The sequence below is a fragment of the Bactrocera oleae genome, chromosome 5 (assembly GCF_042242935.1).
Source record: "Bactrocera oleae isolate idBacOlea1 chromosome 5, idBacOlea1, whole genome shotgun sequence".
Classification (NCBI taxonomy): domain Eukaryota; kingdom Metazoa; phylum Arthropoda; class Insecta; order Diptera; family Tephritidae; genus Bactrocera; species Bactrocera oleae.
Window position 1 is genome coordinate 14,249,108 of NC_091539.1, and position 16,465 is coordinate 14,265,572.

The following is a 16,465-nucleotide window of genomic DNA, read 5'->3' on the forward strand; positions in this document are numbered from 1 at the left end:
TTTGCACTGCTGGTTTTCGATTAACGGGGTTTTGTAAGCGTGGCAATGGTTCGATTCTGCCCATCTGCAAAACAAATCTTCTCATGGCGTCAGGAAACACGTGTACCAAGTTTCATCATTATTTCTAAATTTTTACTAAAGTTGCAGCTTGCAGAGACAGACTGACTGACAGATAGTCACCCGGATTTCAACTTGTCTCGTTATCCTCAATATTTATATCGCCTACTTTGAGAAAAAAAAGTTTTTTTTTAACATTCGAGACACATTTTTTATAAAAACTAAAAAAATCAAGCTTCTGATTTCTTTACATCTGACTTGATTTAATGAATATAAATATTCAATATGGGGTTTGTTAAATTATTTATTATCTTACAGATACACCCAAAGTAATGTCATAAATATTTGTACTGTTATTTAGTATCTGCTGAATGTCTGCCTATGATGGACCAACCAATCGTTTGAGTTGCAAAAAAGTATGATGATATTTTACAAACATTTCTTATACATTATAGTTACGAACTTATCCGCGGTATCGCCTGGCAGAAGTTACCATAAGGCAGTGAAACCTTCGTGTCGTGGGTTTGCATTTTTACATTTATTTAGTTTAACTCAAACGTATATTAACACCGAGGTCGGTATAAAAAATTTACATTTAAGAAGTGCATTTTTGTTGTGTTAAATCCAAAAATCCGTATGATAGTTTGATAAAACCGAAAGTAAATATATTTATGATATAAAAAATGTTAACAAATCAAAAAAACAAACTAAATAAAAAAATAACGTTTAAATTCGAGCTGTCCATTCAATACGTCGTTCACTCGACCATTGGAGTAACAAGTTCTTTTCGATGTCAGAATTTTCCAAATTTTGGTTTAAACGAGCAATTTAAAATTTTGGCTGAGATTTACAAAGAGCACACCTGCCTCTGGAATGAAAAGGACATCACATATAGATTCACAAATAGGCGCGACAAGGCTATGCAATTTGTATGCGAAAAATTTAATAACGAAACTGGTTTAAATATGACGCAAATTGATTTAGAAAAAAAAGTTAAGACCCTGCGGAAATTATGAGAAGAAAAAACTTAAAATATCAATCAAAATTTGCATATTCCGAACATCTTGAGTTTCTCGAAAAGGATATTAAATATGACATCTGCGGGCATGGTTATCAGCTATCTTGTAATTTAGCTGTACACTTACGTAGACATGTACATGACTACACCTTTAGTTGTGGGGTATGCAACAAATTCTGCGCCACGTCCAGGGATATGAAGATTCATTTGCGTATCCACTCAGATTAGAAGCCATATGTTTGTGATTTTTGAGTGTACAAAACACGAACATCTTATAACACATAGACTGCGACATCAGAAACGACAGTATGAACTACATATGTCCTATAACCTTCTACGAAACACGAACATTACATGAACACAAAAGTGATTCAAATGTGTGAGATATAAAGGCTTCGTTTCCAACAAATCACTATGCCAGCATCAGCTCATCCGTAACCCTGAGAAAAAGTACTCTTGCAAAATTTGTGGAAAACCGCACTAAAACTTAAATTTGAAATAAAATATGTTCATATTGAAATAAGTAAGAAATTAAATAAAAATTTAACTCCTTAAAAAGAGTATAGTCTCTAGTCGTAATCTGAGCATCCAATAAATCAAAAATTATTAAAGTTGTTTAATTACTGCTCGAATGTTATAACTTAACCAAGTATTGTATTTATCGATATTAAACAGAAATGATAATTTTCCGCAACCCTTACATTTCAGCTGACTTGGTGCTGTAGAGTATAAACATATAAAAAAAGGTTTAAAAAATTAAATCTCATATATTATCTTGCTTCTTTTTACCAATTTTCACAATAACGTTGCGATAACGGAACATAATAATTTCATAAATATTTATTATCCGCTTATGGAAATTTGTTCCATATTATGAAAACATATGTTATACACTGGTTCCAGAATTAATGGGGACGGATTAAGATCCGGAAACTCTAAAGGCCACTCCACAATGGAAAAGCGTTCGTTATATGACTAGTTCTTGACGAGATTCGAAGGTTGTTTCCAGAACAAATTTCCAAATAGTCTACTGCACACATTCTATCCCTTATCCAGTGGACTAGTCCGACAGCAGAGATGAGAAGCAAACCATACCATAATTGAGTCGCTGCCGTCCCTAACAGTCTTAATTGTGTATTAGGGGTTAAACGCTAGTCTTTCAGGACGCCTAGACCTTCATATTTTCTCCTTATTTCATTAAATATTTTATGTATAGTTAACAAGTTATTCACGTTAATCAGTTATCCGCGCTCATAAGAAATCCCAAAACAACGAAATTAGAGCGATCCATACTGTTTCCATTCTTATACTTATTTATCGTTGATATGTCTTGTTTAGTGGGAGATACAGCCGTCACCTGTAAAACTTTCATCTAATAGTTGTAGAGGTCGCTGCAAATAAAAAATTTCACTCATTCGCGCACAAATACCGAGTATAGCATCAAAAATTTACATTTATAAAAGTGCATTTTTGCTGTCATGAATTGTAAAATTAACTGAAAGTAAAAAATTTTACCAAATCAAAAACCATAAACAAATTATAATGTCCACTCAATACGTCGTTCACTCGACCATTGGTTTTTAGTAACATCAAATTTTGTTTCGATTTCAGGATGCACCAAATTTGGTTTTAGACGATAAGCAATTTATAATTTTGGCAGAGGTTTACAAAGAGCACACCTGCCTCTGGAATGAAAAGGACATCACATATAGATTCACAAATAGGCGCGACGAAGCTATGCGATTTGTATGCCAAAAATTTAATAACGAAACTGGTTTAAATATGACGCAAATTGATTTAGAAAAAAAAGTTAAGACGCTACGGAAATTGTGTTCTTTCATAAAGAACCGAAAACTAGTAGCCAAAAGAAAAAAATTGAAATATCAACCAAAATTTGCATATTCCGAACATCTTGAGTTTCTCGAAAATGATGTTGGACCTTTCGATTGCCCGATATGTAAAAAAAGAATACATGGTCCAGATGCCTTCAAAGTACATATTGCCGGACATGATGGCTCAATACCATTTAAATGTGATATCTGCGGACATGGTTATCAACTGTCTTCTAATTTAGCAGTACACTTACGTAGACATGTACAAGACTACACATACGGCTGTAACATATGCAACAAACTCTGCGCCACGTCCACAGACTTAAAGACTCATATGCGTTCCCACACCAATGAGAAGCCTTTTGTTTGTGATCTTTGTGGGCACAGAACAGGAACATCTTCCCATCTTATTGCGCATAGACGGCGACATCTGAAACGACGGGTTTACAAGTGTGAACTATGTCCTAAAACTTTCTACGACAAACAAATATTAAACCAACACACGAAAATTCACAGTACTGTCAGAGATAAGATATGCGAGATATGCAATAAAGGCTTCATTACCAACAATAAACTACGTCAACATCGTCTTATTCATGACCCCGAGAAAAAGTACTCTTGCAAAATCTGTGAAAAACGTTTTGCCCAATCTGCAGGTCTCTGTGGACATATGAAATCGCACGGAAGCGTAAATTAAAAATAAAATATGTTCACAGTCTGAAATAAATAAAAAATATGAATTCTTTAATAAAAATTGTTGTTGAGGATCCAATGAATAAAGTTGTTTAATTACTGCTCGAATATTATAACTTAACAATATTGTATTCATCGATATTAATCAGAAATGATAATTTCCCGTAACCCTTACATATCAGCTGACTTATGGTGCTGTAGAGTATAAACATTTAAAATGAGGTTTAAAAAACTAAATCTCATATATTATCTTGCTTCTTTTTACCGATTTTCACAATAATTATTATTTTTATTTATTCTCCGCTTATGGAAATTTGTTCTATATCATGAGAACATATACACTGGTTTCAGACTAAATTTTGTAATGTTCATAATATTTTTCCGTTTTATTTTGTAGATGAATGAAATTTAACACACATTTTATCTAACATTTTATACCTTTTTCACAAGTGGCAAAAAATAGAGAAGAAAACGAATTATTAAGATATTTCATTTCCACCGTAAAATTTTAATAACTTTAAAGGTATGGGGTAGTACCTTTTTTTTTTAATACTTCCTGACTTTCTCGAGGCATGGATGCCATTGGTCTGGCACATAACTCTTTCGGATTGCTATACCAATCTTTTTCGTACTAATCTTTCTTATCTGTGCACTTGTAAGCTCCTAAAGACCGCCTAAAGAAGGCCACTTCCTCATTGAAAAGCGATCGTTATATGACCAATTCTTGACTAGATTACAAGAGGGTTTGAATTCGTTGTCCTGCATAAACTCCAATTTTAACGGCATCGCTTCTTCAGCCTTTGGTTTTAGGATCATTCTGAAAATGTCAACGGTAAACTTTTCATCTGATAGTTGTAGAAGTCGTTGCAAATAACAAATTTCACTCGTTTGCATACAAAGACGCGAGTATAGCATCAAAAGCTTACATTTCATTTTTGCTGTGGTAAAATTCTAAAAAAATATTAAATTTCTGATAGATAACTGAAAGTAAAAAATTTTACCAAATCAAAATTAATAAACAAATTATAATGTCCACTCAATACGTCGTTCACTCGACCATTGGTTTTTAGTAACATCAAACTTTGTTTCGATTTCAGGATGCACCAAATTTGGTTTTAGACGATAAGCAATTTATAATTTTGACAGAGGTTTACAAAGAGCACACCTGCCTCTGGAATGAAAAGGACATCACATATAGATTCACAAATAGGCGCGACGAAGCTATGCGATTTGTATGCCAAAAATTTAATAACGAAACTGGTTTAAATATGACGCAAATTGATTTAGAAAAAAAAGTTAAGACCCTACGGAAATTGTGTTCTTTCATAAAGAACCGAAAACTAATAGCCAAAAGAAAAAACTTAAAATATCAACCAAAATTTGCATATTTCAAAAATCTTGAGTTTCTCGAAAATGATGTTGAACCTTACGATTGTCCGATATGTAAAAAAAGAATACATGGTCCAGATGCCTTTAAAGTACATATTGCTGGACATGATGGCTCAATACCATTTAAATGTGACATCTGCGGGCATCGTTATCAAATTTCTTCTAATTTAGCAGTACACTTACGTAGACATGTACAAGACTACACCTATGATTGTAAGATATGCAACAAACTCTGCGCCACGTCCACAGAACTGAAGATTCATATGCGTTCCCACACCAATGAGAGGCCTTTTGTTTGTGATTTTTGTGGGCACAAAACAGGAACATCTTCCGCTCTTACTGCGCATAAACGACGACATTTGCAACAACGGATTTACAAGTGTGAACTATGTCCTAAAGCATTCTGCCACAAACAAGTATTACGACAACACACGAAAATTCACAGTACTGTCAGAGATAAAATATGCGAGATATGCAATAAAGGCTTCATTACCAACAATAAACTACGTCAACATCGTCTTATTCATGACCCCGAGAAAAAGTATTCTTGTAAAATCTGTGAAAAACGTTTTGCACAATCGGCAGGTCTCTGTGGACATATGAAATCGCATGGAAACTTAAATTAAAAATAAAATATGTTCACAGCCTAAAATAAATAAGAAAAAATATGAATTCTTTAATAAAAATTGTTGTTGAGGATCCAATGAATAAAGTTGTTTAATTACTGCTCGAATATTATAACTTAACAATATTGTATTTATCGATATTAATCATAAATGATAATTTCCCGTAACCCTTACATTTCAGCTGACTTATGGTGCTATAAAGTATAAACATTTAAAAAGAGGTATAAAAAATTAAATCTCATATATTATCTTGCTTCTTTCTTACCGATTTTCACAATAACGTTGCGATAACGGAACATAATAATTTCATACATATTTATATTTTTATTTATTCTCCGCTTATGGAAATTTGTTCTATATCATGAGAACATATACACTGGTTTTAGAAATAATTTTGTAAAGTATTTTTAGGTTTTATTTTGTAGATGAACGAAATTTAACACACATTTTATTTATCCTTTTATACTTTTTTCACAAGTGGCAAAAAATGGAGAAGGAAAGATATTTCATTTCCACAGTAAAATTTTAATAACTTTAAATGTATGGGATAGTACCTTTTATTTTTAATACTTCCTGACTTTCTTGAGGCATGGATGCCATTGGTCTGACACATAACTCTTTCGGAATGCTATACCAATCTTTTTGTACAAATTTAACGGCATCTCTTCTTCAGCCTTTGGTTTTAGGATCGTTCTGAAAATGTCAACGGTAAACTTTTTATCTAATAGTTGTAGAGGTCGTTGCAAATAACAAGTTTCACTCGTTTGCATACAAAGACGAGTATAGCATTAAAAGCTTACATTTCATTTTTGCTGTGGTAAAATTCTAAAAAAATTTAAATTTCTGATAGATAACTGAAAGTAAAAAATTTTACCAAATCAAAATTAATAAACAAATTATAATGTCCACTCAATACGTCGTTCACTCGACCATTGGTTTTTAGTAATATCAAATTTTATTTCGATTTCAGGATACAACTAATTTGGTTTTAGACGATAAGCAATTTATAATTTTGGCAGAGATTTACAAAGAGCACACCTGCCTCTGGAATGAAAAGGACATCACATATAGATTCACAAATAGGCGCGACGAAGCTATGCGATTTGTATGCCAAAAATTTAATAACGAAACTGGTTTAAATATGACGCAAATTGATTTAGAAAAAAAAGTTAAGACCCTACGGAAATTGTGTTCTTTCATAAAGAACCGAAAACTAATAGCCAAAAGAAAAAACTTAAAATATCAACCAAATATTGCATATTTCGAACATCTTGAGTTTCTCGAAAATGATGTTGGACCTTTCGATTGCCCGATATGTAAAAAAAGAATACATGGTCCAGATGCCTTTAAAATTCATATTGCCGGACATGATGGCTCAATACCATTTAAATGTGATATCTGCGGACATGGTTATCAACTGTCTTCTAATTTAGCAGTACACTTACGTAGACATGTACAAGACTACACCTATGATTGTAAGATATGCAATAAACTCTGCGCCACGTCCACAGAACTGAAGATTCATATGCGTTCCCACACCAATGAGAGGCCTTTTGTTTGTGATTTTTGTGGGCACAGAACAGGGACATCTTCCGCTCTTACTGCGCATAAACAGCGACATCTGAAACGACGGGTTTACAAGTGTCAACTATGTCCTAAATCCTTCTGCCACAAACGAGTATTACGAGAACACACGAATATTCACAATACTATCAAAGATAAAATATGCGAGATATGCAATAAGGGCTTCATAACCAACAAAAGACTAAGCCAACATCGGCTCATTCATGACCCCGAGAAAAAGTACTCTTGCAAAATTTGTGAAAAACGTTTTGCCCAATCTGCAGGTCTCTGTGGACATATGAAATCGCACAGAAAAGGAAATTAAAAATAAAATATGTTCACAGCCTAAAATAAATAAGAAAAAATATGAATTCTTTAATAAAAATTGTGGTTGAGGATCCATTGAATAAAGTTGTTTAATTACTGCTCGAATTTTATAACTTAACCAAGTATTGTATTTATCGATATTTAACAGAAATGATAATTTTCCGTAACCCTTACATTTCAGCTGACTTATGGTGCTATAAAGTATAAACATTTAAAAAGAGGTTTAAACAATTAAATCTCATTATTATCTTGCTTCTTTTTTTTTATCGATTTTCACAATAACGTTGCGATAACGGAACATAATAATTTCATACATACGTATATTTTTATTTATTCTCCGCTTATGTATATTTGTTCTATATCATTAGATTAGGTTTTAGAACTAATTTTGTAAAGTATTTTTGGGTTTTATTTTGTAGATGAATGAAATTTAACACACATTTTATTTATCCTTTTATTCTTTTTTCACAAGTGGCAAAAAATAGAGAAGGAAACGAATTATTAAGATATTTCATTTCCACAGTAAAATTTTAATAACTTTAAAGGTATGGGGTAGTACCGTTTATTTTTTTACCACTTCCTGACTTTCTCGAGGCATGGATGTTATTGGTCTGGCACATAACTCTTTCGGAATGCTATACCAATCTTTTTGTATTTTTTCACACTAATCTTTTTTATCTGTGCACTTGTAAGCTCCTAAAGACCGCCTAAAGAAGGCCACTTCATCATTGAAAAGCGAGCGTTATATGACCAATTCTTGACTAGATTACAAGAGGGTTTGAATTCGTTGTCCTTCATAAACTCCAATTTTAACGGCATCTCTTCTTCAGCCTTTGGTTTTAGGATCGTTCTGAAAATGTCAACGGTAAACTTTTCATCTGATAGTTGTAGGGGTCGTTGCAAATAACAAGTTTCACTCGTTTGCATACAAAGACGCGAGTTTAGCATCAAAAGCTTACATTTAATTTTTGCTGTGGTAAAAATGTTACCAAATCAAAATTAATAAACAAATTATAGTGTCCACTCAATACGTCGTTCACTCGACCATTGGTTTTTAGTAATATCAAATTTTATTTCGATTTCAGGATACAACTAATTTGGTTTTAGACGATAAGCAATTTATAATTTTGGCAGAGATTTACAAAGAGCACACCTGCCTCTGGAATGAAAAGGACATCACATATAGATTCACAAATAGGCGCGACGAAGCTATGCGATTTGTATGCCAAAAATTTAATAACGAAACTGGTTTAAATATGACGCAAATTGATTTAGAAAAAAAAGTTAAGACCCTACGGAAATTGTGTTCTTTCATAAAGAACCGAAAACTAATAGCCAAAAGAAAAAACTTAAAATATCAACCAAAATTTGCATATTTCAAAAATCTTGAGTTTCTCGAAAATGATGTTGGACCTTACGATTGCCCGATATGTAAAAAAAGAATACATGGTCCAGATGCCTTTAAAGTACATATTGCCGGACATGATGGCTCAATACCATTTAAATGTGACATCTGCGGACATGGTTATCAAATTTCTTCTAATTTAGCAGTACACTTACGTAGACATGTACAAGACTACACCTATGATTGTAAGATATGCAACAAACTCTGCGCCACGTCCACAGAACTGAAGATTCATATGCGTTCCCACACCAATGAGAAGCCTTTTGTTTGTGATCTTTGTGGGCACAGAACAGGAACATCTTCCCATCTTATTGCGCATAAACGACGACATCTGAAACGACGGGTTTACAAGTGTGAACTATGTCCTAAAACCTTCTACGACAAACAAATATTACACGAACACACGAATATTCACAGTACTATCAAAGATAAAATATGCGAGATATGCAATAAAGGCTTCATTACCAAGAAAAGACTACGCCAACATCGGCTCATTCATGATCCCGAAAAAAAATTCGTGTGCAAAATTTGTGAAAAACGTTTTGCCCAATCTTCAGGTCTCTGTGGGCACATGAAATCACATGGAAACTTAAATTAGAAATAAAATATGTTCACTACTTGAAATAAGTACGAAATAAAATAAATATTTAACTCCTTAATAAGAGGTGTGGTTGAGTATCCAATGAATTAAAAAATTAATAAAGTTGTTTAATTATTGCTCGAATGTTATAACTTAACCAAATATTGTATTTATCGATGGAAATCAGAAATGATAATGAATATGTATTTAATAAGAGGTTTACAAAATTAAACCAAATATATTATCTTGCTAATGGAAAGACGACAACCTAATAATGATAATAAAATCTTTAAAATAAAGCATTATGCGAATAGTTTGGTAATTTATCTTCTTTTTTTTATTATTATGAAAAATCCATATTTTCATCGACGGATTTGTCTGAATTGAGGAGTATATTTTTATCTAAGATGGGCAAATCACTTGTTTGAGCTGCAAAAAAATATGATATTTTACAATTTTTTAGCGGGAGACGCAACATTCATTTGCACACAAAGCTCTAGTATGTATCAAAAATTTACATTTATAAAAGTGCATTTTTGCTTTGTTAAAGTACTAAACATTGAAAAATCTTTGATATATTGGTAACTCTGGAAGTGAATAAATTAAGCGAATCATAACAATTAACAAATTGTAGACACTCTAATGTTTAAATTTGAGCTATACACTCAATTTGTCGTTCACTCGACCATTGGTTTTTAGTAACAAAAAATTCTGTTTCGATTTCAGGCTGCACCAAATTTTATTTTAGACGATGAGCAACTCATAATTTTGGCAGAGATTTACAAAGAGCACACCTGCCTCTGGAATGAAACGGACATCACATATAGATTTAAAAATAGGCGCGAGGAAGCTATGCGATTTGTATGCGAAAATTTTAATAACGAAACTGGTTTAAATATGACGCAAATTGATCTAGAGAAGCAAGTTATGAGACTGCGAAAATTGTGTTCTTTCGAAAAGAACCGAAAACTAATAGCCAAAAGAAAAAAGTTGAAATATCAAGCAAAATTTGCATATTCCGAACATCTTAAGTTTCTCGAAAAGGATGTTGGACCTTTCGAATGCTCGATATGTAAAAAAGTAATACGTGGTCCTGATGCCTTTAAAGTACATTTTGCCGCACATGATGGCTCGTTACCATTTAAATGTGACATCTGCGGGCATGGGTTTCAGCTGGCGTGTAATTTAGCAGTACACTTACGTAGACATGTACATGACTACACTTTCAGTTGTGGAGTATGCAACAAACCCTGCGCCACGTCCACGGAAGTGAAGATTCATATGCGTTCCCACACCGATGAGAAGCCATTCGTTTGCGATTTTTGTGGGTACAGAACACGAACATCTTCACATCTTTTAACACATACACTGCGACATCAGAAACGACCTCGTCACAAGTGTAAATTATGTCCTAAAACCTTTTACGAAACCGGTTCTTTATACGAACACATGAGTATTCACCGGAATATCAGAGATAAAATATGCGAGATATGCGATAAAGGTTTTACTACCAATAAACAATTACGCCAGCATCAGCTCATCCACAACGCCGAGAAAAAGTACTCATGCAAAATCTGTGAAAAGCGTTTTGCGCAATATGCAGGTCTCAGTGGGCATATGAAAACGCACGGAAACGTAAATTCGAAGTAAAATATATTGATAGCTTGAAATAAATAAGAAATAAAACAAAAAATAAGTCTTCAATTAGGTGAGTGGTTGAGAGTCCAATAAACCAGAAAATGACTTATGTCATTTAATTATTCATCGAATGTTCTAACATAACCAAATACCATATTAAATGAAATGCTCTCTTGATTCAAATAACTTAAAGGTGATAGTCAAGTTAAAAACAAATGAGAAAATATTTCCTAGAGGGGAAATAGCATTGTTAATGTGCTATTTTAATTATTGATAATATCTTCATTCGATGACGTGATATATTTTTACTCCTTAAAATTTCCATTTCTATTCTACAATGTAAACAAATAAAGTTTACTTAACTTTTACGTTTTTTGTAAGTGAAAGCAAATTCATTAATTATATGCATTTTCTGCTGAAAATTAAGTTTAGAAAATATGAATTACGAATATTTTAAAAGAGAAATTTATTTTTAATAACAAAACTTTGCAGGAGGTAAATAAAATGTTTTTTCTTTTTTTTTTTTTAGTATTTAAAAATATATACACTTCAAATCACGTTCTTTGTTAAGTAATTATACCCTGAACAGGGTATATTTAGTTTGCCACGAAACACCCAGAAGGAAACCTATAAAATATATACATAAATGATCAGCATGATGAGCTGAGTTGATTTAGCCATGTCCGTCTCTCCGTCCGTTTGTATATATGCAAATTAGTCCCTCAATTATTAAGCTATCGTCCTGAAATTTTGCACCTGTTCTTTCCTCACTAAGAAACTGACCACTATAGCGTATAGCTGCCATACAAATTGAACGATCGGAATCAAGTTCTTATAAGGAGCCTTTGTATTTGTGAAGGGTATTAATAGCTTCGGTGCAACCCAAATATTTTAAAAATGTAAGCAGTAATGAGCTCAGTGTAATTTATTTTTTTGTTGATAATTTTGTTTACGAGTACATTTGGATAATATCCTCTCTTTGAAAGTAAGATGCATATTATTTTCATGGATAATTATTACTATATTTCGTTTAAATTTTGAGAAAAAAATAATGAATTGATATGTACAACTATTTGATAATACTTTAATTTTGTCGAAAGTAGGCGTAACAAATCCTTCACTAATACACAATGGCTTACAGCCAAAATGATGCAGTAATGAATGATAAAGTGCTACGTAAAACTTATATTCATTAAAATAAAATTTTACTTGTTTATTGATTTACTACATACACATACATATGTTTTCCAGTTTTTTTAATTTAAAAGATATTTAAACTAAATTTGGTATGGGTTTTTGTCCATAGCAACGGTACAATATCCGAAATAAAATTTTCAGATCGGATTGCTATATCTATAGCTCCCATACAAACTGATCGATCAAAATCCAGTCCCTGTATGAACAAATCTTTTTAGGTGACAAGATATCTTCATTATTGTCCGAGGCAACGATACAACCTACGCAGAACTTGTTCAAAATCAAGTAATATGGAATATTTGTATATCTGAAGGGTATCGTTTTTTCTTGTCTTTATCTTAATTTAACAGCCATTTTCCGTAAGAAAATCAAAGAAAATATCAGAAAGACCATTCGAAAAAAAAAATGTATATGAAACGAATGTTATTTTGTATGTTATTAAAACAGTGTGGAAAGTTATATTTTTACAATGCCAGTAGTGTTTGTAAGCAAAAATTATGAAATTGTGAATCTTTAGTTACTTTATTTTTATTTTAATGGCAAATTTTAAGTTACTTCCGTTCTAAATACATAAATTCGAGATTAGCGGAAGAAAGCTTCCAGAGTAAGAAACCTGTGTTTTTTTAATTGAGTATATAATTTATATTTACATATGTATATTTTTAAAAATTCAATACTTCAATGTGCAATTCTACTCTCTCAGAACCGCTGCAAATTTTGTTAGATTCAGCTGCGTCTTCTTCATTTCTTGTTGCCGCATATCCGTTGTCATCACCGGTTTGCCTACCTTCGTCCTCAGTTGTGACGATGTCGACAATCTAGCTTTCATCATTGACCATCTCGGCACCCGGGCCCTTAGTAATAAGCGAATCTGGAAAATATAGTTTAGAAACACTAAAAAAACGCTTTTAAAAAACTTTAAACTAAAAAGTAAAAAATAATTCTTAGCATAAACTGACAATATATTGACAGAAAAAAATATACAAAAGAATGTTTTTTTCGTTTTTTATATCATTGTTATTAATTAGCCACACGTGGTGTTTTCACTTTCTTTTAGGATGTGTTTGAGCAAATTTGTTATTCAAATAGCAGCATGGATAGTTAATGCTGTATTTTAGGGGCATTGTTATTTTTTGCAGTGCCTATTAAACTTTTGATTATTTTGTCACATACATGTAAACATACAGATGAAGCTAATAAAAGCGTTATAAAGAAATCATTTCTAAAGTTTAAGGTTGAAAAAATTTGCCAAAATAGAAAAATAATGGAGAAATCAAATGAAGATTTTAAGGAAACAAGACAAAAAGCAAAGGAAGAGTATGTAAACGACGAAAAATTAATACCTACTACTTGACTTTTGGACAACTCTACGTGTTTTCGAAATAGCGTAGTTAAATACCTTTTCTTGATGAATTTGATTTAAGCCAAATGGATACGGTTTCATCAGTGGTTTGCTAAATCAAAAACCGAATCCCCAATTATAACTACCGACACATTTACACCCGAAATTTCCCGCGCCATTTCGCTTAGTAAGTCGGCGTTCAGATGTGGTATTTTTTCCACTCATTATCGGCAAATTCTCTTTTGGTGTCGCTCAGTGCGTTCATACAAGAGACAGAAGTCCAGCATTTCTAGCAGAGATTTCCTGTCTTCCATTTCACACACTTTATTGGCATCATGTTGAAAAACGGTTAGCAACTATCTGTCAGTTAAGTTCTAGTAAAATTTACCGAAAGAAGGAGGTTTGGTTAATTTCAAACCAGAACATGAAATGACCACTATCAGCTAGAAATTCTACAAGAAAAATCAGCTGTTATAAGAAAATACGTCGTCCAGACGGGGGCTCTTTCGTCGCTCATTATCATTGTATATTATGAATATCCCTACATGTATATATATGGATATTACATACAAAACAAATTTTCGATTTACATACAATGTAAATATTCCTTTGAAACCGAGCGCTGTTGCAACCACGAAAAGAAATTTTAAATGAAAAGGTATGTTAAGAAAAGAACACAAAGCATGTCTTCTGAGTACGAGCTGCACGGTCTCTTCGCCTGTCATCGTCGTCCATTTGCGTACGAAACCCGGTTTGGGTCGTGCGTGCACATACATGGCTCATGACGTTTAAACAGTTTGCGTATTCACAATGTAAGTTTTGTGAACTGTTCTCGCTAGGCACAATAATCAAACTAACTGTAGGTCAGCTAACTACAACTTGGTGAAAACGGTTTTGTCAGTAAAATCTATCATCCAGTTAAGCTATCCGCAGTTAAGGATAATATTAACCAGACATTGAGAAAACGGCCCTTAGTAGTATATAATAAAAAACCATGTATATTTTAATATTTAATGACCCTTTCCCCAACAATAATGAGTTGCATTGCTTTAAATATTTTTTCCAAATTCATCGACTATTATTTATCTACTAAATTCTCACTTATTAGATTATGAACATCAATGAAATTTCAACAAAAATTAGTTGTAATTCGTATTACCAAATTGCAGTTTAGTTGAATTACTTTAATTTTTATATAACTGAGTCGAGTAGATAGATAGATAGATAGTGATTGAGGTATGCACCGCGACCTATGGTCTATTGTGCCCTCCCCTAAGTCACAGCGACTCATCTAGCCCTAGCGTATTGATGAACTCCAATATACTGCTAGGCGCCAATGAGGCGATGCGATCCCTGTTTGGAAACATGGATCCCAGGGCCTTGACTCTACGTCTGCAGACAGCTGTGCAGTCCATTAGTAGGTGTTCTGGGGTTTCCGACTCCATGTCACAGAACCGGCAGTTTGCAGAGGAGACCAAGCCCATGTTAAATAAATGCTTGTTAAGCCAGAAGTCGAAATTTGTTCCTCGGGAGATTGATTACGGTTTTGAACCGTCTGAGGTTATAGCTCCCCAGTAGCAACTTGGCATGGCGCATGCCTTGGAGGTGTTGCCAGTGTCTCTCCCTGCCTGCTCTTTCCTCTCTGAGTCGAGTATCATATCAAATTAATTTCGGCAGACAGACTGTAACGTAGGTACAGTCTACGATCAAAAGTCTTAACCATTGCGACTCAAGTATGGGAAGAGGTGATGTGATATGTAGAAGTAGTCAATTATTTAATGTATTAAAAAACAAAAGCAATAGATATCATTTATTATAAGAGGACAATAGTTGAATACTGTAACGGATTTCTCGATTAATCGACTACGTTGAAATTCTACCTTGGGTTCGATCTCTAGATTGATAAATAAAAATCCCTATTTACCCGGATGTTACACGATCAAGAAATTTCTTTTCTTTCAAGTTGCAATACAAATATGGCCAATTCACTTAGAATTTTTACTTTGCTTTACATAAGACATTTATTTTGACAGGCACGTTCGATGTTCCCCTTGTATGAGTACGTCCATATAAAAAGTTTTCGACGCGAAGGCTAGCAAAAAGTTGGGCAACTCTCATCTTTTTACGCTTTTCCAAGCAATAGTCGCCATTTTTATTAGAGAGAATCACTGAAAGAAAAGCGTTCATTGTTCCATACCCTTTGTTTTATGCGCTTAGTTGTTTCAGTATGAACTGGCGAAGCGAGGAAAACTGTATGTGATGGCTGTATGGCCCTTGTAACTTTTCTACTACCACACTCTCACTTTTCGAACTTCAACGTTGCCTTGATATCAGTTTTTCCATTCAAGTCGTGTGGCAACTTGACGATTAAGTTAAATCTTAGTTTTGTAAGCAAATGCCATGCAATTGTCGGGAATACATATATTTCGTTATATTAATGGATATATATCAAAATATCAGTTTGTTAATTAATTTCTGTAGAAACTAAAATGTTTTTGTCTCCCGAATAGCTTATAGTGCAGAACAAGTAAAGCTGAAAAAAAGAAACAAAATCTGGATTTTGAATAAACTCTAAAGTTGCTTTCGTGCAATCAGATGTATTTTTTCAACTCATCTCTTTCTTCCCACTCCATCTTTCCAGTAAATTATTGATTTACATAACTTTTAAGAGTTTCAAGTGGTATTCATGACGTCGGCATCTTGAAACTATTTTTGATAATCAATTTGTCAATTTATATAAATTTTGATAAATAATTTAAGTGACAGCAAGTTCTTGATCTTGTAACTGCAGCGTTAAT

General features: G+C 33.0%; 2 protein-coding genes and 1 long non-coding RNA gene across 3 annotated transcripts; 2 read left to right on the forward strand and 1 right to left on the reverse strand.

Annotated features, from left to right (window-relative positions):
• The first annotated feature begins 845 nt into the window (after nucleotides 1-845).
• Nucleotides 846-3,687, forward strand: LOC138857318 (zinc finger protein 271-like). Its single transcript, XM_070109698.1, has 2 exons — nucleotides 846-1,300; nucleotides 2,687-3,687. Exons 1-2 carry the CDS (start codon nucleotides 1,070-1,072, stop codon nucleotides 3,602-3,604), a joined length of 1,149 nt encoding a protein of 382 aa, XP_069965799.1. The 5' UTR covers nucleotides 846-1,069; the 3' UTR covers nucleotides 3,605-3,687.
• Nucleotides 3,688-8,016: 4,329 nt separating this feature from the next.
• On the forward strand, nucleotides 8,017-12,331 carry LOC106621114 (zinc finger protein 26-like). Its single transcript, XM_070109699.1, has 2 exons — nucleotides 8,017-9,502; nucleotides 10,217-12,331. Exons 1-2 carry the CDS (start codon nucleotides 8,717-8,719, stop codon nucleotides 11,138-11,140), a joined length of 1,710 nt encoding a protein of 569 aa, XP_069965800.1. The 5' UTR covers nucleotides 8,017-8,716; the 3' UTR covers nucleotides 11,141-12,331.
• A 497-nt stretch (nucleotides 12,332-12,828) lies between these two features.
• Nucleotides 12,829-16,347, reverse strand: LOC106621117 (uncharacterized). The gene is made up of 2 exons (XR_001330886.3): nucleotides 13,725-16,347; nucleotides 12,829-13,196 (listed from the first exon to the last, which is right to left on the reverse strand). It is a non-coding gene; the product is annotated as an uncharacterized lncRNA (long non-coding RNA).
• Between the last annotated feature and the right edge of the window lie 118 nt (nucleotides 16,348-16,465).

Coding starts and splice junctions, on each gene's coding strand:
- LOC138857318 (XM_070109698.1), top strand. CDS start 1,070: ATGAGAAGAAAAAACTTAAAATATCAATCAAAATTTGCATATTCCGAA. Junction 1,301..2,686: donor ATTTGCGTATCCACTCAGAT/TAGAAGCCATAT, acceptor TTTCGATTTCAG/GATGCACCAAATTTGGTTTT.
- LOC106621114 (XM_070109699.1), top strand. CDS start 8,717: ATGCGATTTGTATGCCAAAAATTTAATAACGAAACTGGTTTAAATATG. Junction 9,503..10,216: donor TGAAATCACATGGAAACTTA/AATTAGAAATAA, acceptor TTTCGATTTCAG/GCTGCACCAAATTTTATTTT.